This window comes from Suncus etruscus, chromosome 8, assembly GCF_024139225.1.
Source record: "Suncus etruscus isolate mSunEtr1 chromosome 8, mSunEtr1.pri.cur, whole genome shotgun sequence".
NCBI classification, from domain to species: domain Eukaryota; kingdom Metazoa; phylum Chordata; class Mammalia; order Eulipotyphla; family Soricidae; genus Suncus; species Suncus etruscus.
The window spans coordinates 54244499-54268707 of record NC_064855.1 but is presented as its reverse complement, the minus strand read 5'-3'; the positions used below and the strand labels follow the sequence as shown (position 1 = coordinate 54268707).

The following is a 24209-nucleotide window of genomic DNA, read 5'->3' as shown; positions in this document are numbered from 1 at the left end:
TTTCTTTTTCATTTTACTTTACTGCATTTTTATACATTTATTTTTATAATCAACCTTTACTTTTTTATAATTACTTCTACTTTTATAATCAACTAATTGTGCAGTAATGACTTGCATTTTTATCTTAAACAAACATCTTTGAGTATTAGTGTGTTTAGATCATAGACCTTATTAAATTTAGTATTGATATTGGTGGATTTATAATCTACTCTTTTGTAATTGATTTTCTTATTAATTCCATCTTTTCTTGGCTATCTTTCCTTGGTTTTATCTTCCTGTTCTTCAATTAATTAGTTTTATAATTCAATTTTTACTTAAACTTGCCACCATGTTTAAACATTTAAAATATTGTAAAGACGGGGCCAGCGCGGTGGCGCTAGAGGTAAGGTATTTGCCTTACCAGCGCTAGCCTAGGATGGACCGAGGTTCGATCCTCTGGCGTCCCATAAGGTCCCCCAAGCCAGGAGCGACTTCTGAGCACATAGCAAGGAGGAACCCCTGAGCATTACCAGGTATGGCCCAAAAACCAAAATAAATAAATAAATAAATAAATAATATTGTAACTACTATAAATTTGACTATAAAAAACTTTAAATTGGGGCCGAAGAGATAGCATGGAGGTAAAAAGTGTTTGCCTTGCATATGGAAGGTCAGTGATTCAAATCCCAGCGTCCCATATAGTCCCCTGAACCTGCCAGGAGCGACTTCTGAGCATAGAGCCAGGAGTAACCCCTGAGTACGGCTGGGTGTGACCCAAAAACAAAATTAAAAAAGAAAAAAAAAACCTTTAAATTGTATTAATTCAACTCGATATTTTGTAGGACTGAAAAAATCATAGTGGGTAAGATTCTTGCCTTGCATGTAGCTGTATGAGACTTGATCCCCAGAATCTGATCCCGGGTGCTTCATAAGGTCTCTGAGCTCTCCAGATGAGTAATGCCTGAGGACATTCAGGTGTACCCCTACCAAAGAAAGAAACAGGATAGTTTTAGTACATAGGAAAAAAAGGACAAATGGTTGGTGCCTTCATGGGCATAGAAGATGTTGAGTAAATAAGCAATAGTCTCAGTAAAGGCTATAATCTGCTCCTCTTAAGAAGGCTCTCTGCCAGGATGTCTGTACTGCTGTCCCAATAAGTCTGTCAAAGCCTGTATGCTCCCTAACAGAATATTTCCTGATTGAGACTGAATTCTCTGGCAGGACATTTCTTACATTGTACTGAATTTTACCTAAGCTTCCTTTATCTTATCTAGGATATTGATATATTTTGGGGTCTGCATTTATAGTGTATATCCTATAAGTACACACTAATTTGAGTTTGTAGTGTAAAAGTTTTTATTTCATTTAGTTCATGTATTGACTTTATTTCTCTCTAGAGAATATAAATGAAATCTGTGGTAATATATTTTCTCATTAATTTAATGATTAGTATTTTGTTTGTCTGAAATCATTTACAATTTATTGGGACTACCTGTGATGTGGACCTAAGTCTGAAATGACCTTTGTGGAATTTTGTTCTTTCATCACTTTAAAAATATTGATTGTTAATTTTATACCTTTTCCTTTCCAGACAGTGTATCTTTTAATTTCATTCCACCTGATTGCTTTCAATATTGTCTATATTTAAGTTTAGATATTTCTTTTCCCTTCCTTTTTGTTTCTGTTGCTATTGTGATGATAATGCTCATATATACACACTTGTTTGTGGTTTAGCACATCTGTTTGTGGCATTTGTATTGCACATTTTAGTTGCATTGCTCACAAATACTTGGTTCTGATGCACCAGAGACTGCATGCTTTGTTGTAAAACTAGAGATTAAAAATAGTGTTACACTGCTAGGATTTCAACCAGGCATGTAGGGCAGTGAAGGGGTGAAACTAATGATCTAAGCTTCACGCAGGGGTCTCAAACTCAATTTACCTGGGGGCTGCAGGAGATAGTTAGGGTGATCCTTGAATGCAAAGTCAGTAGTAAGCCTTGAACATTGGGGGTGTGTGACCCAAACAGCTAAAACAAAACAAAACAAAACAAAAAAAGATTCCTCTAGGGCAGGACCACAAAATGTTGTACGGAGGGCCGCGAGTTTGAGACCCCGCTACTGCTGAGTTTGGATTTTTGTTTATTTGTTAACAGGTTGATCGTGTTGTATTATTATGTGTATGTTGTGTATCTGTGTATATATTTTAGATGGCATTTATTTTGCCTCTGCAGAAGATTAGACAAAACCCACACATGTCTGAAAATGGACATTATTCTGCTAGCACATTAGCATAATTATTTTAAGGCATCATATCAGGACCTGATGAGATCTTTGGATATGGATTTTATTGTTGTTGTTGTCGGTTTTAGTACTCTGTACACTTTTCAGTGGTGTTGCAAATTTATGTACAGTTGCTTCGCCCTTTCCTATGCTAGAGTTCTAAAGTAAAATGTCTTAGTATTTTGAAGTACAGCCTTTGGGAAGCAATTTATTCCCAAAGATGAAGCCAAAGATGAATTGTATTAGTGCCCTTATTAGGAAAGCTCTGAGGGACTGGAGAGATGGCTCTGTAGTCAGGAGCACATGCCTTCCATGTGCAAGGATCAAATTAAATTCCCACAATACCAGTCAAAACATACAGTTTCTAGTTCTCCACAAGCACTAATATGAAGCCTTGTCACTCCAGCACTACAGGTTTCCAAATAAAGCAGCATTATTTGCCCATGCATTTAATATACCTTCCTGGTTGGTAAAGTATCTCTGGGAGTCCAAAGTACCCTGATCGTTTCTTGAGACTCTCCCTCCCCTTAAAAAGCAAAAAAACAAACAAACTAAAACAGAGCTAGTTCACTTTTTTATCTTATATGATGATAAAAAAAAATGTCAATTTTAGTGATATCTTTCAGAATTCCAAAATGTAGATAGCCTGGACTTAGAAGCAGTTTCAGAGTTAGAAAATTTAAATTACCACAATGTAGAAGACACAGCCTACAGAGCTTTGTTACAGCAGCCTGAGATGAGCTATTTAGGAAATGTTTTGTACTCTAACTTCTTGGTATTTCTACAGCTTTGGCCTTCTCAGAGGGGTTTGCTCTGCACATCTGTTGTCACACATTTATGGTCAGCTTCCATCTACTACATTGCTATTGTTTTTTTATCATGTAGGTGCTGTGAAGTAGTCTCCATGCCTCTCCTAGTCATGTAGGTTAGTGTTTGGTCATTTCTTTTTTCTTTCTTTTTTTTTTTTGGTTTTTGGGTCACACCCGGCGGTGCTCAGGGGTTACTCCTGGCTGTCTGCTCAGAAATAGCTCCTGGCAGGCACGGGGGACCATATGGGACACCGGGATTCGAACCAACCACCTTTGGTCCTGGATCAGCTGTTTGCAAGGCAAACGCCGCTGTGCTATCTCTCCCGGCCCTATGTGTTTGGTCATTTCTGGTGGAGTTCTTTCAATCATCCTTTCTCCTTGCTTCTAATAGAGTAAACATAAAAGTCATGTAGATTGAATTTCTTGTCCTTCCACAAGACTTCTAGCTACTATAAACTCACACATAGCCTTACAAAGTTCTATTTAAATTTTTCTAAATTCTTTTTACTTTATAATGATGCCAGTTCTCTTACCTAGGCTTGACAATAGGTGAGCTTATACTCATTTGCAATTTAGAGGAATTTACTTTTTTTATATTAATAATTTTTATTTTGACCAAAGTGGATTACAAATCATTCACAGTAGTATTTAGGTACATAGTGACATTGAATCAGGAATATTCCCAAATTTACTTTTTCTTAAAGCTTGTTTTCTCAAATCTTTAATGAAGTCATAAAATATCAGGAAATTATACTGAATATAATTTATTTCTGATTTCAGTGTAGGACTAATATGAAACTGCTAAAATTTGACTCCCTTGCTATCATTTTCTTTAAAGAGTTTTGTTGTTTGCTTGTATTGCTGGGGATATAAAATAATATTTAAATTTTTATCCTTTCCTGGTTTTAGATATTTTGACATCTTTCTTGCATAAAAAAGTTAAAAATAAATCTACAAAATTTGTAAGATAAGAAATAAAATTCTGACACACAGAGACTGGAGCGGTGGCACAAGCAGTAAGGCATCTGACTTGCCTGCGCTAACCTAGGACGGACCTCAGTTCGATCCCCTGGTGTCCCATATGGTCCCCCAAGCCAGGAGTGATTTCTGAGAACATAGCCAGGAGTAACTCCTGAGCATCCCTGGGTATGGCCCAAAACAACAACAAAAAAATTAATTCTGACACACAAATGACATAAACTTTGTAGAATTTGGAAATAAAAATTTTCTATTAAGTACATGGCCAAAATAAATGTAGGGAGTTTAGTGTTCTCTGGATGTAGCTTTAAACTTTTGCTATCCATAATATCCCTTAATGAAGTACCATACATGAATGCTATCATTTGTTCAGAAATAAATTTAGGTATCTAAGGTACTATTTGCTTTCAATACACCGTTGAACTCTTATATCACTTTAACTTAGAAATAAATGTTTTCAATACTGTTTGAAAATATACATATACATATAAAGGAAAATTATATGTATGATCACAGAATAATCAATGTTAAAATAAAAAATTCATATATTTTTGAATTTTAAAATGTATTCAACAGAATACTTAGAATTTTCTACAATGAGCTAAATGTCATAAAAGTTTTAACTTTTTTAGGTCTTATTATTATTGAGGAAAATAGACTTAATTACAAAGTCTAAAATAACATTTAGTAGAAATACATGGTCTTTTGCACTCAGAGATCCTACTAATTTAAATTTTTTCCCTGTTTTTAGTATTCTAGCTGAAATCATTCTTATGGTTAATCTTTTTATTATTATAGGTTTTATATGGGGAGAAATTAAACAAATGTGGGATGGAGGACTTCAAGATTATATACATGATTGGTGGAATCTAATGGATTTTGTGATGAATTCCTTATATTTAGCAACAATTTCCTTGAAAATTGTCGCATTTGTAAAGGTAATTATCACATTGTAAAAAATATTAATTCTGCTAAATGCTTTTATTGTAAATACTATAATACTTATTAATACATTTTCTAGTGTTTTATTTATTTGTTTATTCTATTAATAAGTTCGTTAAATTATTATCTAGATAAGTATAAAATATACAATCTATAAACTAATTTTAAAAATAATTAGATGTTACTATCCAATTTTTTTAAATATTTAACTAATAATTTTAATTGAATCACTGTAAGATACACATTTATCATGATTTATCTAATTTTCTAACCTTTACAATGATTTGAGCACAATTGTATTGTGCTCAAAATTATTTATAAATTTAATATTTTTTATATTTATAAAATTCTATTTTAAAAACAGTTCACATATTGGTAACCAAAATATTCTTATCAGTTATATTTAACTGATAAAATTACATAGGCAGATCAAAATATTACTCTTTCATAACATTAAAATTATTATTTCAGTTTAAGCTAGCACTGTTTGATATAATTATAGAACATAATTTTTCTTGTTATCCCTTTCAACATGTCAGTGCTTGAATTCTCACAACGCATTACTCTCCTTTATTTTTTACATCAATCATATCCCAAATCACAGAATTTACAAGGAACATTTCTTTGCTGTGATGACAATTGGAATTATTTTGTTCTGAATGATGTTTTACAAAGTCTTATCATATCTTTCTTGTTTACCTTTTTTCTTTTCTTTTATGAACAGTTTGTTTCAAAATTATTAGTGAATAATAGTCTCTAATTACCTTACATGAATAATTCATGTGATGTGTATTGATCTGAATTAGAAAATGCTAATATCTCATGAACTTATTCATTTCACCTAGTTCTTTAAAAAATTGTGACCTGCAGTATTTTATGCAATGCTAATCTATAATATGGTGAAAAATATGTTGAGACCATAATATCCAGATTTAACTTAAAACAAATGTAGAATATAAGCCACAAGGTGACCTTTTCTAATTAATACCAAGTAGATGGAATTATTCTGATTTTGTTTCCTGGAAAATGGCTGTTTCACCTATTACCATACAGACAAGAGTTCCAAATACAAGAATACAAGAATACAAACTGGCATCTCTGTGATAACTGTACTCTCTATATCAGAAGATATATATACATATTAGAACAAAAATGCAGGACTAAGTTTTTGGGGCAAAGTGGGATATCAAGACAGAAGAAATATCATTCCCAAAAGGTAATCTTTTCATAATTGGGTCTATCTAAATGGAGAACATTTTACAATCAGTCAAGTACAATTTTTTTGTTTTTCTTTAAGGTCTTTTAAATCAGGGTTATTGTAAAATTTGAGTTCTGATCCATACTTAATAAGTTATGCCTAAGCAACTTTCATGATTTGTAGAAACTTAATTATATACAAATTAAACTTCATTGTATAAAAATTAAAAATATATATGAATATTAATGATACATTAATGCTATAAACTAGAAATTATATGCACTCCCTTGTTTTTATTTCTATGCACAATACCATGACAAAAATTGTATAGAAAAGAATAATAAATATATTTGACATAAGTATACCTTTTACATACCAAACTATGGCAGCATTTTATAGAAAAACTTCATTTCATAATTCTATTGTGGCCAGAGATTAAGCCACACTCAGTTCTTCATGGTTTACTCCTGGTTCTGTGTTCAGGGATCATTTCTGGAGAGGCACATATGCAGTGCTAGTTATCCAAACTAGGACAATTGCATGCAAAGGAATGCCTTACCTGGTGTAAAAATCTTTCTGGTCCACATATGGAAGATTTTAAAAATAAACTAGAGTAAGATTAGTCATCCATTTACTCCTTACAAATTGTGAAATAGTTAACCTGAGAATAATTACTGTTATTTTGGTTTCATTAGGTATGATTTTCTTCTAAATATTAATTGTACCCTTATGTACTTTTATCTATATATCATCTTTTAACCATACTTTATTCATAAAAAATGCTAAGTTCTTTTGCCTATTCATTGAATATACAAATAATTCTTTAAAAACTCAAAAAACAAACAAAAATCCTCAAAGTCATTGTAAATAATGTTATTTTGATAACCATCTGGATATTTATATTAAAATATTATATAAAATCAATAGAAAACCTTAAGTCTTCTCACTGTCTTTTACTTTTTAATTATGCAACCAATTTGTTAAAAAAATTTATAGAAGGGGGCCGGGCGGTGGCGCTAGAGGTAAGGTGCCTGCCTTGCCTGCGCTAGCCTTGGACAGACCGTGGTTCGATCCCCGGGTGTCCCATATGGTCCCCCAAGCCAGGAGCAACTTCTGAGCGTATAGCCAGGAGTAACCCCTGAGCGTCACCGGGTGTGGCCCAAAAACAAAAACAAAACAAAACAAAACAAAACAAAATTTATAGAAAAGTCAATAAAATTAGTGTAAATGTTATATGTAATTTCACATGACAGATGTTTTCATTGTGCATTAATTTAACTGTATTATGATTACTTGACTTATAATCATGTATCAGAAACCACGAATATTTAGGGAAAATACTAACATTATTTAAATGTTTAACACTCACCGTATACCTGACTTATAAAGAAAAACTTAAATACCAAAATAATTATAATGTAGATCTTTTTAGATAAATTGCTCTGTATTCATTGAAAACCTTTAAATGTTATAGTGATAATACAGTGAGTTAAGGCCTTTACTTTGCATTCACTTAACCCGGAATTGATCTTCTGCATCCCCTATTACATCTAGAAGGTTTTTTGTTTGTTTGTTTGTTTTGGTTTTTTTTTTTGGAGGGGGCACAGCCGGTGACACTCAGGGGTTACTCCTGGCTATGCGCTCAGAAATCACTCCTGGCTTGGGGGACCATATGGGACACCAGGGGATTGAATCACAGTCCGTCTTAGGCTATCTCCAGCAAGGCAGACACCTTACCGCTGTGTGCCACCGCTCCAGATCCAGCAGTATTTTTTGACTTCAGAGCCAGGAGTAACACCTGAGCATTTGGACCAGAGCGATTGATTGTTTTAATTAGCCTTGCACTTGGCCATCCTGGGTTCAATCCCCAATATTCCAAATAGTAATCACTGATCACTGAGCCAGGGGTAAACCTTGAGTACTGAACAGGTGTGACAATAAATAAATAAATAAATAAATAAATAAATAAATAAATAAATAAATAAATAATATAAAAATGTGAGGATTATTTGGGGAATTACCTATATTAAAGGTTTAGAGTCAGATCTTTAGGTACTTATTAGGGAGAGATGACAAGTAAATTGCAAAGGAAAGTCAGGGTCCATATTTCAGAATTTTCATGTGGAATGTAAGGAAATCTAAATTTTATCCTGAGAGAAAATCTGAGTCTTTGAAAAACAACTAAGATATATGAGATGGTTTAATTGACCTTTTAAAATGTATTTATTGAGGAAATGGCTTTATGTATCCATTAAGTTCTGAGCAAGGAGAGGGGTTCTGAGAGTATTATAATATTGTCTGGGGAAAAGTTTTCTCTAATACAATGCAGTTACTGGTAAAAGAATCAAAGCTCATAAGATTTGTGGGACATCTTGTGGAAAAAAGAGTCTAGGTTCAAGCACAAATTCTTTGTTAATTAATCTACTGCTAGTTATCAAGAAAATTAAATAGAAAAGAAGAAAAAATCCTTAGGATGTGATAGTGTTGAGTTATATCTGGTCTATGGGATTTTCCATAAGAAATCCAAGACAAAAAGTGAACAAATCAAATAACATAAATTATTTCATGAAGTGAATATATCTAGGCTGGAGATGTGTAAATGAAAGTCATCTTAAAGTCAACACAAATATGCAGAGTTTAAGTTAGATGGGAAGAGAATAGATGGAAAAGCAAATTCAACATTTTTAAGGTATAGGTAAGAATAATCTATAAAGGATATTGAAAAGAGGCATAAATAGTTGGCATCCAGCATCAAAGAAACAAATATAAAATTTATAGATAAGTCTTAGAAAGAAGAGCTAAAGAAAAAAATTAAATGAAATATTCTCTTTGAATTTCCAATAAGAAAGGATATAATAGTAAAAGTAAATATTTTCAATGACAAAAGAAATTTAATTTTTCTCTTAAACTTTAAATTCTGTATTTTGGGATCATTTAAAAATTATTTTGCTCAACAATATTTAAATTTAAATGCCTAGGTAAATTATCTGTATGAATAACAGGATGGACAAAAACAAATTTTAAAGAATAAAGTCAGGTGATAATTGTTAAATGTTTAAGTCTCTCTTTCTGACAGGATACAAGTTTTCTGGATCAGAAAACAGACAATTTAATTACACAGCAATCTTAGTATTGGTTCCTCTGCTCTATTCTTCCACAGGGGAACATGATGAGAACCACCTGTCCCCCTCACACACAGGAATTTGTAAGACAGGAGAGGACCTGAGAAATTATGAATCCCTGAGTTTATTTGATGCAGCTGTGCCAGCTGCTCATCTTCCCTGGGAGAAGGAGAGAGAGAGAGAGAGAGAGAGAGAGAGAGAGAGAGAGAGAGAGAGAGAGAGAGAGAGAGAGAGAGAGAGAACTTAATTCAAACATAATTCTCTCTTGGGATCCAAAGGTCCCTGGGTTTATTGTCCTTAGAATGTAAGCAGATGACTCCAGAGAATATGTTTCTAAATCTTTCAGAGGTCTCTAATGAGAAAACTTAATTGTCATTCTAGTCTCCTTTAACTTAAATGCCTTCAATGTTTTTCTGAGTCTTGATTATGCATAAACATGAACATATTCTTATGACATTGGGTTAGCAGACTGGGGTTAATAACTTAAAGAAAAATCTAGCATCTCATGATTTGTAAGATGACATTCAAAATATTGCATTCCAAGTTTAAAAAAATAAAGTTGAGACCCATATTCTTTAAATTGGTTCTAGTTTTATATTTTTTTTACATTCTGGTTAAAAAAGAAAGAAATTAAAAAACATATTTACCAACAAGAAGGTAAAACATTTTCTACTTTAATGCATACTTCAAAAGAAGAAAAGAAAAAAAAAAACATAATCTTAGTCAGAAGGCAGATGTGGTCTTATCTATGTAGAGTAAGGTAGAGTTGGCTACCACAAACCATGTCTTTTTACTTGCTATAGAAATTTTTTTGAAAAAATAAAGTTTTATTTTTTTTGCACTTTCAATTATTGACTTTTTTGCTGAAGTTTAGTGTAGAAATATTTATTAGACTTAAAATAGAAAATAATTGGGCCCGGAGAGATAGCACAGCTGCGTTTGCCTTGCAAGCAGCTGATCCAGGACCTAAGGTGGTTGGTTCAAATCCCGGTGTCCCATATGGTCCCCCGTGCCTGCCAGGAGCTATTTCTGAGCAGACAGCCAGGAGTAACTCCTGAGCACCGCGGGTGTGGCCCAAAAACCAAAAAAATAAAAATAAAAATAAATAGAAAATAATTTTCCTCTAGTTCACACTTGATTATTTTAAATTGTCACTCAAGCAAGAGTCTGAATGTAGAACACAATCAGGAGTGGGTGATATTTTTCTCCCCAAGGATATTTAAAACATACTATCTATTAGTTTCTAGAGAATTAATTAAAATTTACAAAAATTTTGGTATAAAATATAATATAAAAAATATTCTCACAGGACGTGAACAGAAGAGTTTTTTTTTACAGTTTTTAGGAAAAAAATCCAATTGTCTTGAGTCTAGACATTCTTTTCAGGGTAGTGCTTGAAGAATATACTTAAATTTATTGTTCAGGTCTTGTGAAAAAAATTATTTTTGGTTTTTGGGCCACACCGGTGATGCACAGGGGTTACTCCTGTCTGCTCTCAGAAATCACTCCTGGTTTGGGGAACCATATGGGATGCCAGGGATCGAATTGATGTCTGTCCTTGATCAGCCACACTCAAGGCAAATGCCCTACCACTGCGCTATCGCTCTGGCCCCTGTTCTTGTGAAATTTTAATTACAGATTTGCACAATTTATTATTATGCTTTAAGCATATTATCATGCTTATTTCACAACTTATTATTATGCTTTAAGCATATTATTATGCATATTTCAACAGCATATTTGACCTTTTAAAACAAAGATACAATGTTTCCTCACTAGTTCAAGAACAAAATTCTTTACATTATGCTCTGTACAGTTCAGTATCAAGATAATAGAAATTAATTAATTATATTAAATAATTCTAATCAAAATTTAGGATTCAAATATTTTTCTCATGCCACATATTTAATTGAATTAGGGATAATCAGATAGATATCACATTTGTGCATATTAAATATAATTAACAATTTTGACAGCACTATTTATAAATTAGATTTTATCTACAGGTTGAATATAATAAATACAGATAATCACTAATTGTGCCTATATTGAACAAGATAACATAACAGGACTTTCAGTTATTTTATTTAATTTTCTATGCATTTCTTAAAAATAGACATGTATCCAATATAGTATATGATTTTTTGTTTTAATATTGATCATTTTTATAATTGTTTTTAGTCTTTATTATGATATTGTTCTTTCCCTAACACTAATTCAAATATTCTCCCTCTTTAACATCTTTTTGTTTCTTTAAATCTAATAGTGAAATCAAGAACAAAATCACACATTAACAAATACTACAAATGACAATGCAGGACAGAAAAGTAATTTTGATTAATGCTCATAAATTATATATTATTAAGTTATCTGGTTTGATTTAATAATCATTGATTTCAACAGGGTGAGTGAATAGAATCATGCTCTTATGTAAGTTATTTGAAAATGTCCTCTGGCTTTAACTTGTCAATTTATGTATTAGACTCTTTGTATTTGTCTCACTTATTTTTCGTTGTTTTGTTTTCTACAGTATAGTGCTCTTAATCCACGAGAGAATTGGGACATGTGGCACCCCACTCTGGTGGCAGAAGCTTTATTTGCTATTGCAAACATCTTTAGTTCCCTGCGCCTGATCTCATTGTTCACTGCAAATTCTCACCTGGGACCTCTGCAGATATCTCTGGGAAGAATGCTCCTGGACATTTTGAAGTTTCTCTTCATTTACTGCCTTGTATTGCTGGCATTTGCAAATGGCCTAAACCAACTATATTTCTATTATGAAGAAACAAAAGAGTTAGGTTGCAAAGGCATACGCTGTGAAAAGCAAAACAATGCATTTTCAACGTAAGTGGATAAATATTTTATTCCATAACTGTGTAGAATTTAGAATGTTGAAACACCATGACAATTGATTACAAAGAAAATTTTATTTTATGCAGAAAATGTAATTAACATAATTTTAATATATATTTATGAAATTTTGAAAAGCCTAGTAACTTATTTTATTTTGATGAAATGTCTTTAAAATGACCTCATTAAAAACCTTATAAACATTTTAAAATAATGAATGCAACAGAAACATGTATCCTATTTACTGGTTACAAATACTTGTAAGACATAATATATGTAAAGCCAATCTCTATCATTCAAATTTCATTATGAGCTTTTTCCCCAGATAAAATCCCTTCATTCATCTCTTTTATTCTCTGTCCCCTAACACAAAATTCTAGGCATGTTAAATTAATCCAAAATATAAACCAAGAGGAGTGCTTCTCACCCTGGATAAAAAATAGGCCTCCTTCATTGTCAATGTCTAATAGCTGTTTTTGTTTTGGGCCACACCAAGGGGTTCTCATGGCTTACTCCTGTCTCTGTGATTATAGTTCACTCCTGGTGGGGCTTTGGGACCATATGGGTAGGCAGGATCAAACCCAGGTCAGCTGTGTGCAAAGCAAGCACCCTACCTACTGTACTATCTCTCCAGTTCAACATCCAGTAGTAATTCTTACAATCAGAGGCTTGTTAACAACACAGGTGTATGAACTTCACTTGTGATGCTCGCAGTGTGCAAACCCTTTGCCTCAATATACATTAATTTCCTCTCTAACTTTATTAAAGGCTTGATAAACAGTTCATGAATAATGAAAATGTAGCTCAGTATTTACCATTTGCTGTTCATATATAAAGGCCTATAACAATGTACACACACAACATAAAAACATATGCAGTTATTGAGCAAATGAATTTAGATCATTTTTCCTACATGATAGTACATGATATAAACACAGTCATTTTGTAAGTCACTTCTAAACTAGGCCTTATTCATAACTCATTAAAGTATGTCATATAATGTGAAGGTATAGTAATTTCTTAAATGTGTATATTAATTTTACATAAATTAAATAATTTAAATTTAACATACACTTCTTCAATCTGCATTTGTTTAATCTTTGATCTCAATATTTAAAGAATCTTTTAATTTGCACATAAAATTTAATTATGGCCATAACTTCCTAAACTTCTTTCAGAAACAGACTTTATCAAAACAATGAATCATAAAGAAAATTTTAAAAATTCTCCCAACTCTCCCTGTCATTTCATTTCTTGCTTCCCAACTTCTTCACTTCTTCATAGTGTTAAAAAAAAAAAAAAAAAAAAAAAACAGTTTCGTAATCTGGCCAGCTTTCTCAGCCATGCCATCTTTCTTTTGCACTTTGCTGACCCAGAACAAGAGGAATTAAATAAATTCCTCTGCAACTACAGTCTGATGGCTAACCTGTTCCCAGGCGGTGTCTCAGGTTTTTTGCTGAACTTATCTTTCTCCATTCATTTTGTGATCCTTGACTTGGTAATGAATAGGCTTCTTGCAACAGCAAGGACTAGAGATTTAAATAGTCAGATCCCATCAATATCTGCCTTTCTTCTAAAATTAGAATTCTGTCTCCAATACAGTTGTGGATATTGTCTGTTTGATCTATTGCTGAGTCTGATAAGATACCATACTGCAAGGTCTGTCTTTCACAGTTCATATAGCCAGGTACTTAGTTCTTTGTGCCTAGTGAACATTGCTTATCACAACCATATATGCCTGTAATCACTTTCCTCTGTTTGCTTTATGTTAGGGAAAAGGCTTTAACAAAACAGACTAAGTTCCCATACAGACTGACTTTACTTTAAGGAGAAGTTCTGTTTCCAAATTCCACACCGTTTTCAGACATAACCATATCCTGATTTATGATCTCTAATTTCACCCTCATATTACTGGTTTTATGTAATATGATTACATTCTATAAACTAATTTATTATCAGTCAAAAATGTTAACAAAATTTGATGCAAAATACCTAATATAATTTGTTCTCTAAACACAGAACTATTTAATTGTTTAAATTATGTGTAATTTTCTGTATCTACACAAAAATTTTTGAGGGAAGTGGAAAGAATGCCTACACTTGGTAGTGCTAAGGATTTACTCTTGGCTCTGAGCTGAGAAATTACTCTTGATCATGCTCAGGACATAATGTGGCACGCTAAGGATCTAATACTGGTCAGACAGGTGCAAGGCAAGCACTCTTCCCAATGTACTTTCTTTCTCCATCCACTGTATCCATACTAATATTTTCCTCAGATATTAGAGACCCACATTATTCAGCTGAACTTTTCCTAAATAATGGGTTGTAAATATGTAAGCAACAAATTATTTTCTTTACAGTTGTCAAAAACTAAAGAATATTGATTAATAACTCATAGCATTATTAACGTAACAGGATATATATCATACTTTGCAAACATAAGTTATTTATCTCTTGAGGACCCCGTTTCAGCATAAAGGTGATCAATCACTGTGAAAGGATGTCTAGCTTTTTAGCAGTGCCCTTGGAATTCTAATGCAGCAACTGATTTCAGTACTTTTATTGACTATCAATTATTTTAAATATAGTTTTGTAACTTCCTTGAATTTGAAACTATATTTACTACTTTTTGTTAGCTTCTTATTATCTCATAAATGTTGAACCATGTAAAGATTGAGAGACAAATCCACAAGCACCTCCAAGTTGGCCCAGGTAATCCCCTGCATTGTAGGTCTTATCGGCACTACATAATCCAGTTCTCAATGAAATCACTGGCTAGACTTACCAAGAATCACCAAGAAGGGCCTCTTGGTCTCATGATAATCACTTGGGAGCCACCACTAATGAAAAGCATAAGAATTTATTCAAAAATACTTCACATGGTACCTGACAATGGCAGTATAAACTGTTAGCTATTCTACTTTTTTTTTTTGTGCCACACCCGGTGACACTCAGGGGTTACTCCTGGCTATGCGATCAGAAGTCGCTCCTGGCTTGGGGGACCATAAGGGACACCGGGGAATCGAACCGCGGTCCATCCTAGGCTAGCGCTGGCAAGGCAGACACCTTACCTCTAGCACCACCGCGCCGGCCCCACTATTCTACTTTCTTAATAGAATACTAATACCACCATCTAATATGGTTCCTTTCTATCCCTTCCTCCAAAGTGAATATAAAGGTCTACTGCAAACTTTAACTGAGTTTTCATTCGCCATGATCTTTCATCTATTTCCTTTTCTCCATCTAAATGACCCAGAATGAAGCCTAAGCAAGATAACAAAATTTCTCTATTCTTTTTCTATCCATTTGCAACTAACTGTTTGTAAAGGTTGCTTCAATTTGTTCATGATATCTAGTCTGAAAATACCAAAAGTTTCTATATAACTGCAATCAACAGCCATTTATCTCCTAATATATTCGGTATGTTGACTTTATCTGTCCTTGTTTAACACTTTTATTTTTCAAATCTCGAATCTATTTATTTCAGGTATTGTAATTTTATTATATCTCTTCTCAAATCTTTATCTTTATATCTGCTTTCTACATTTGAATTGTTGCTTTTAATTAGAATTAATAATCTGCCTAAACAAGTGTTCTCAAACTCTTAGACTGGTTTCCATAATCACTGTATAATTCTGTCTCCAGAAACTACAGATTCTGCAGATTTAGGCACTGCTTCATGGATGTCCCTAAAAATTTAAAATCAATTGGACATACTACTTAGTCACTTTCAAAGCTTGTTCTTCCTTCTCCTTTCTTAGCCAATGTTACCACAAACCACTTAAATTAAAAAAATGTATTTTATACTAGAAGCCTTCTTCTCCCTATACCTCTCCATGCAGTATGTTACAAGTGTCTATTCATGTGCATTGTCTTAATGCTATCATCTTCTCTGTTTACCCATATTTAAATCCAAGATACCCTGATCATATGTTCTGCTTTTATATGCCTTCTATAAGTTCCCTGAATTATTTTATTTTAAAACCAAAACTTAGATATTTCATTATTTAAAAGGCATCAGTTTTTTTGCATTACTTGATAAGAACAGATTATTTAGCTTGATAACAGGTCATTCTTTGTCCATTTTTATGTATATTTTGTCATTTCTCAATTACATTCTTAAACATTTTTATTTTTATAATAAATTCTTTAATTAAACCACCATGAGATACACACTACAAAATTTTCCATGATTGAATTTCAGTCATACAATATACATCAACCTTCACTAGTGCCTGTTTCCTGCCACCAATATCAATGTCTCCATTTTCCCCTTTCCACCTCCACTCTAGTCGTTCCCTCCTGCCTATCTCTGGGCCACACATCATTTTTCTTCTCTCCCTCTCACTCATTCTTTCTCTCTCTTCCTTTTTCCTTATAGATACTTCTGAATTACTTCTGAAATTAAAGGGGTATATCTGCTGGATTTTTTAAATATTTTTCTCTGGTCCCAGTCAGTATTCCTTTGTGCAGTCCTGCTAAGAGTAAAATATTATTTAATCCCCCAAAATTTATCTCAGATAACTTTATCAGGATTCTTTTCTGATATACTCTTCAGTGTGAGTTTCCAGCGAATGAACACAAGGCATCCTATATTATGTTTCTCCTTGTACTTTCCTACAAGTAAATGGATTCATCTCTATGTTCTTCTCATGCTTACAGGTTTTATTTTAAATGTAGAAAGAACTATATATTACTGTAAGAAATAAAAATTTTATCAATTAGAATTATTCTCCATTAAATTTAAAGATAATAGTTTACTGTCTTAAGAAAATCAAAAATTTTGAGGGCACAAGATTATTTGGGCATAGCCAATAGTGCTCTATTCAATATCTAGAGAAGCTGGGAGATTGACTAAATGAAGTACCAAGGATTTAACTGAATCTGTTGCATGCAAAGTTGGTTTTCCCCAGTACATTTTTTCCAGACCCAAGAGAAAACACTTGTAGTTTTATTGGAGCTATATTTTTCATAATGAACCTGGTCAAGTAGGGTCATGTTAATTGTTTTTTATAGTAATCTGTGAGCCAAAAATATAAAATGCAGCTATATCTTACTGATTTATATTTTATCATTGCTTTGTCTCAAGAATAAAGGAAAATTGATGCATGTCTACATGGAATTTATGACATTTTTAACTTAAATATTGGTGAGAGATATTTAACTAGGACATAAGCTGATTTTAAAAGTTAACAACTGAGAGATTTATTGATAGAACAAGAGACAAAATGATATTTTAGCAAGATAATGATAAAAAATCAACTCATAAAAATATCAGATTTTCATCTTTAAATCATATTTTAGTCCTTTATCTTTGGCTTTCTTCTAGGTAGGTGGCTTTTGATGCTTTTCTCACCACAGAATGAGAAAAAAAGTGGTGACATAATAATAGCCTGTTATATGCTGCAATTAATAATACCCTGATCTATGAAGTTAATGTTACTATTAACAGATTTTGAGGTCACTTGTAAAGAAAACTTTCTAGAAACATTTACTTTGATATATTAAGCTAAATTTATTTTTAAATATATATACTAAAATTCACTTAGAAATAATCACATAATAATTTTAATAAATCTAAGTAAATTTATTTTAGATAAATGGATAATAGTGTGGTAAAATGAGTTTTCTGTAAAAAAGTAATGATTCTGTAAATCTCAATTCTGATTTACTCAATGCCAAAATAATGAGAAATTCATGAATAATTAGGGATTATCATCTTATTTTGGATCTTTTTTCTAACTCTAATTAAATAGAAATGTATATTTTCCAAAGAATTTGCTAATATTTTCTTAAAATTAGTAATTTTAGACAAAAATAAATCAATATTATCTAACTATAGCAATCAGTTTTTTTCTATGTCACTGTTTTTACTTTAACATTTGAAATAGCAATTATTATGAGATTTCAGGTGTCAACAATTTTTTTTTTTTTTGGTTTTTGGGTCACACCCAGCAGTGCTCAGTGGTTACTCCTGGCTCTATGCTCAGAAATCACTCCTGGCAGGCACGGGGAACCATATGGGATGCCGGGATTTGAACCACGGACCTTCTGCATGAAAGGCAAACGCCTTACCTCCATGCTATCTCTCTGGCCCCAAGGGTGTCAACATTTTATATATTATATTGTATCACTTATGTAACTTCTAGCACTAACTGAACTGCTATTGATGTCAGGGAAACCAACTGAATTTTATTTGTAGATTCACTGTGAGAATATATATTTATTTGAAGAAAAAGAACAAAATAGTTTACATTGTTTTACTAATATTGAATATCATTAATTTTAGAAATGATCAGTGAAGTTAATAAAATATATATGCGGGGTATTTATTAAAATTTCCTTTTTTACTAAGAATGTTTTCCAAGAACATGTTCTTATAGTCTATCATTCCCTCTCTAGGAAATGAATTGTAATATTAAAACAATTTTGATGTAAAGAACACTATTTATGATAGTAAGATGGAAGTAGATTTCTTTATTTTAATTAAGATTAATATAATAAATTTTAAGTTATATATTTAACATTAATATGTATTTAAAATGAATCAGTTATAATAATTATAAATTATATATCTTACTTTATAATGCTTCTTTTTCCATGATTACTAGTATAATTTTATATTTATTCTAGATTATTTGAGACACTTCAATCTCTGTTTTGGTCAATTTTTGGCCTAATCAATTTATATGTGACCAATGTCAAAGCACAACATGAGTTCACTGAGTTTGTTGGTGCCACCATGTTTGGAACATACAATGTCATCTCTCTGGTTGTACTTCTCAACATGTTGATAGCTATGATGAATAATTCTTACCAACTTATTGCTGTAAGTTAAGTAACTTTATTTTAATTTAATATTCTCTTTTCCCCTAAATATATTATATCATTATATATATGTATATTTAATATATATTCCATTCTGCTATCATTAAAAACAAAGTCAGTAATAGTTGTTGATTATACAGATCAGTAGTATAATGTAATTGAGTATCTGGAATTTTTAAGTACTTAGTTATGTCATATTATTCATTATTATGAATAATAGGTGGTCACCAGCAAATAATAAGTAAGATGTGAGTTTTTAACAGGCAATTCATGGCTATGCAGTATTTTTTGTTTGTTTTTTGTTTGTTTATTTGTTTCTGTTTGGGGGCTACAACCAACCATGCTCAGGGCTTACTCCCGATTCCTTTATCAGGGATTACTCTCATTAATGATCAGAAAATCATATGGGATGTCAGGAACATCATAAAGCATTGCCATGCTTAGGAATTGCTTTACACCTATTTTGGAAAAAGGGGATTGATCCTGGTGTATCTCTTTTTGTTCTGATTTCTCCAACATCAATATTTATGGGAAACATTTTTTAAGAAAAGAAAATTAAATTCTTGAAAGGCAAAGCAAGTTATGCAATTCACAAAATACGCCTCCCAATCTCAATTATTTTCATTACTGAAATATGCTATGGTACCTGTTCAATATTCTATGTTGATTTTAGATCTGTAAAGAATACTAAGATTTTGATAGCAGTAAAAAACAATGCTGTTGGGACCAAAATAATAAATAATTTTAATCTGGAGGAAAAAAATATGGTCAGAGTCTAGAACCACCAACTGGTTCTAGAAGCCATGAAGGCTAGTACGAGATTGGGAAGGTCTTCTCGGAAGAGGGCACTTTGAGGATTCAGTAATTGACAGAGTTCGAAGGTGAGCTGTGTGGACATTGGATGTTGTTATCACCAGACTAAAGTTTTTAACTTTTCATTTTATAACCACTGAAAATTTGTTACAAACCCACTCAAAAGCTCAAGCCATAAGCAAACAGAATTTAATATTGAAACAGGAAGATAGTCTAATAAGGGTTAGATGTGGCTTAATTTATGGTTTCAGAGATTTAGAGAATAAGATGCAGCTGAATCTACGCATGAGCCAATACTTTAAGTGACTGAGTTTTATTACCATGAACAAATTCTACTGAATCCCACTCTTTATGACTGCAGTGGGCAAACTACAATTTTCTTATGAGCACTGAATCTATCAAGCTGTTTTAAAAAGAACAATAAGGAAGGTTGGTCAAATAGAGAAAGTGAGGCAGTGAAAAGAAAAGGGAAGCTATAAGACCTGTGCTTTTCTCTTCTGGTACAGACATCCAATTATACATTTGCTAAGAAAAAATGAAGGCCATGCTTTTTCTGGATAAGGAGATTCTCCTTGAAAGTACAATCTGTTCAGTGTCTAGAATAAAACCCATATTGTTTAAAGTAGAAATGCATCATGCACAATGAATAAATTTACTAGCACAATATGAAATCAGAAATAAGAAAGAAATATAATCTTAGATTATTCTTCTACTCGAAAATATGCCGTAACTGTTATAATATTAATTAACTAAATTGAAATATTGTGACTCTTAAAATACCTGAATACCTAGGTTATAGTACCTTCTATTTCACAGACTTTTCTGCTTAAAGCTAATTTGTAACTAACTTAATGGAGATAATTTGTCTTAGATCTAATTGCCACAGATATGTCTGCTTTCCCAGAATGTTAATAAAATGGAGTAATTAATAATAAAAGGATTAAGCAGTGCTTATAGAGTTAGCTTAGAATTTGGGGGTAATCAATAGTCATATAGTATCTAGTGTCAAATATGGCCAAGGTTATGTCAAAGTTGATTGTTTTGTCAGAGATCTATCTTCTCTATAGTGTGTTTGAGGAACTTTTCTTTGAGGTTAAGCATCTTACTTGTAAGTGGACAAGAAATATTTCCATGGAAACATCTCACATAAATCTTTTCCTGGAAACACAGAAGGCCAAGATATGAGCATCTGTGAAGGTGGCATTTACCTAGGCAGATCTATGCCTTGAGTAAGACATAACACAGTTTGTGGCTGGTATGTACTGAAACTGAGCCATGTTAGCCTGCAGCGCAGAAAATGAAGATTCATCTGTAAGTCCTAACTAATTACTGCAGTCTACTTAACATGACATTGTTTTAGATGTCTGTTTCATCAAGGAGAGAAGGATAAGAAGTGACAAGAGAGTTATGACTCCTTAATAGGGTAAGCTATCATCGGTACAGTTTAGATGACTATCTTTGGGAGATAGTGGTGTTCCTACAGCAATTTAATTAATGTTCAAAATGTCACTCAAATTTAGGTTACAATCTTTCTCTAAGTTTCACTTCACTTTATTAATTAAGAAACCTGTCAGAAGTTGTCATATTCTCCTGTTCAGGACCATGCAGATATAGAATGGAAATTTGCACGAACCAAGCTTTGGATGAGTTATTTCGAAGAAGGAGGGACTCTACCTACTCCCTTCAATGTCATCCCAAGCCCCAAGTCTCTCTGGTATCTGATTAAATGGCTATGGACACATCTTTGCAAGAAAAAGATGAGAAGAAAGCCAGAAAGTTTTGGAACAATAGGGGTAAGAACACAGCATGTTAGTATTACTCTTTATTTTTTAATGGTGTATTTAAATCCATTTGTATTGCTTATTGATTTTTCTTATTTGTAGTCTTTTGCTTGTTTTTTTTTTTTACTGGTTGTGTGAACATTTAAAATGTTTACTTGAACATTTCTTGCATATTTGCTATTTCTAAGATCCTGAGTAACAATGACACCAACAATCTCACCAACCCAGTCCCACTTTGAGGACAGACATTGCTATTTTAATTGAAGCTCCACTTCTCAACACGGGCCCCTCCTTATTCTGCCATCAACGTTTGGGAAACTAACACATTTTCTTTAAATACTTTGATATCTAACTCTTTTTAGAATTGTAACATTGGGTTATTTGAGGCATTTTCTTACTCACTGTCTATCCCTCTTTCTCTCTCGAGATTATAAAGGATGATGTCAATTTGGGTCATCTCATATTCTTAGAGCTTCTGCACAGAGCAGCTATGTCTATAAAAACTACTCAGTTAAATGATTCTGTATTCAGTGATTTCATAATTCTTAATTGATTAACATTGTTTCCACACTTATAATTTTAATGCCAGAAGGGGTGTTTTTAAAAAATACTAAGATTGCTCAGGCCATGATAACTGTTGTTCTAGAAGATTATATTTTCTTTAGAAATTTTTTTATAAGGTAAAGCAAAAGTTCCAAGAAATTCCATTAGAAAATATGAATACATGAATATACGTGAACCTTCAGGGTATTTTTCCTTTGGAAGAAAAACCAATGTCATGGAACAAGTCACTCAGTGATATTTTGGGAAAACACTAACATTCACTAGTCACTTTGACCTTCTTGGAAAAATTCTACTGCAGTAATTCTAAAATGTCATTATAGCTGAATCATCAAGAGATTTAAGTTACTTGATGAAAATCTTTTAAATTTATATATTTATTTCACATAGTTCTTAGCTGCTACTTAAGTTCATCAGCCACCAACATATTTATCAGCAGCAAATGGAACTTTCTTTACTGAAATTCAGACTAATTTTCTTATAGAAAACGAAAGAATTCAACAGTTTGTGTGCATGCCTACCACATGCCCAACTCTTATTCTAACCCAGTACTTACTCCATCCTCTTACCTTTGTTGGTATAACCCAGGAAACCAAAGAGAATTGCCAGGCCAGCCCTGGTCTCACTGGCACTAGCACCACACTGCATCCTTGATCCATTTATGTTACCGCTGGCCTGAATTGAATGGCAGAGAATGAACAGTGAGGTTCCTGGTAAGTGTTAGGGTCCAGAAATCGAAGGACAAGACCACACAAATTGGAATAAAGTTTAACCTTTATTCCACCTGCCAACAGCTCCTAGCTGACCTGCCAGGATTCTCTCCCTAGAGGGATGAACCCCACCCAAGGTCATGAATGGGATTATATAGGATAAGGATATAGGGAGGTTCTAGTTTTCTGATGATCCTTAAAATGATTGGCTTTTGTCTAGGAATATCTTGCCATTGCTGCCTTTTATCCCTTCCATATAGGTCAGGTAGCTTGGGGTGGTGCAAATGGAAATTGACTTGGGGAACCTAGCATGTGGCTCCTTACAGAATGGCATCTCTTGGTTCAGAACCTAAAATAGGTCTGCCATGTGATCTTTTATAAAATGGCGTCCCTTTTTGATCAGAACCCAGGTCCCAACAATAAGCACTGATTTGATTTGGTAGCATCTATCCACCAAACCCCACTTACAAAAATTGACTGACAAAAGAATATAGCAATCAGAAAGTAACAAAAGGCATATAGAGTCAGAATATTAGATTATATATAAAGTATGACACGAACTTGCCTTGAAAAAAGGCAAATATTTTTATTCCAAATCTTTACTATCTTTTTTAGAGATGGTGAGGAAATTTCCCCTGTCAGGTAAGGAATTCAAATTAATTAATTATAGATTGATATAAGTAAAGAAAGAATTATGAGAACTATAAAAATCGAACAGAATCTCAATTCCAAAATAAGTAGAATAAAACAAGAGTAATATATATATATATATATATATATATATATATATATATATATATATATATTACTCCTGTTATAAAATGACCAGATGTTCTGTAATTGCATGTTAGGGTTTTCTGCTGATTGGGATTATTTTTCTAGATAGTATATTTTTGCAGATAACACTGAATCTGGGTATAACCACTAAATTAATCCTTCTAGGTAATTTAGCAAATAGTAAGTTGCTCTTGCACTGCAAAACTTCAAAGTTATTGGCTTCAAATAGTTTACGTTATTGACATATAATCTAACCATCTTGGAAAAACTGATCCTTCACTGTATTATAATATTTTAGTCTAAATTTAGTCTAAATTATAGAATAAATAGTTGAAGAATAAATACAATTATTTAAGTTTAATAAGCAATATTACATTTGTTCTGCATGCTTAGATCTGAATTAGGACTAGGCTATTGAGAAAGTATAAAGGTATGGCTTATCTCTTGAGGTCTTCTATTATGGGACACATATTAATATAATACATGTTCTGTATTTAACATTGTAATGCAATATGCTATGATATTGGTGCAAGAGTAGTATTGTTTTTATTGTTGTGAAAAGAAAAAAAATTATCAGAG

The 24209-nt window shown here is 32.5% G+C and overlaps 1 protein-coding gene across 1 annotated transcript in view; it reads left to right on the top strand.

Moving 5' to 3' along the window:
- The window catches only part of TRPC4 (transient receptor potential cation channel subfamily C member 4), a 207908-nt gene that overhangs the window by 167087 nt on the left and 16612 nt on the right, over positions 1 to 24209 (top strand). The window contains exons 5-8 of the mRNA XM_049778889.1: positions 4847 to 4986; positions 11841 to 12154; positions 18794 to 18989; positions 21400 to 21594. Of these exons, the coding sequence (XP_049634846.1) occupies positions 4847 to 4986; positions 11841 to 12154; positions 18794 to 18989; positions 21400 to 21594 (845 nt within the window). The remainder of the gene's footprint in view (positions 1 to 4846; positions 4987 to 11840; positions 12155 to 18793; positions 18990 to 21399; positions 21595 to 24209) is intronic.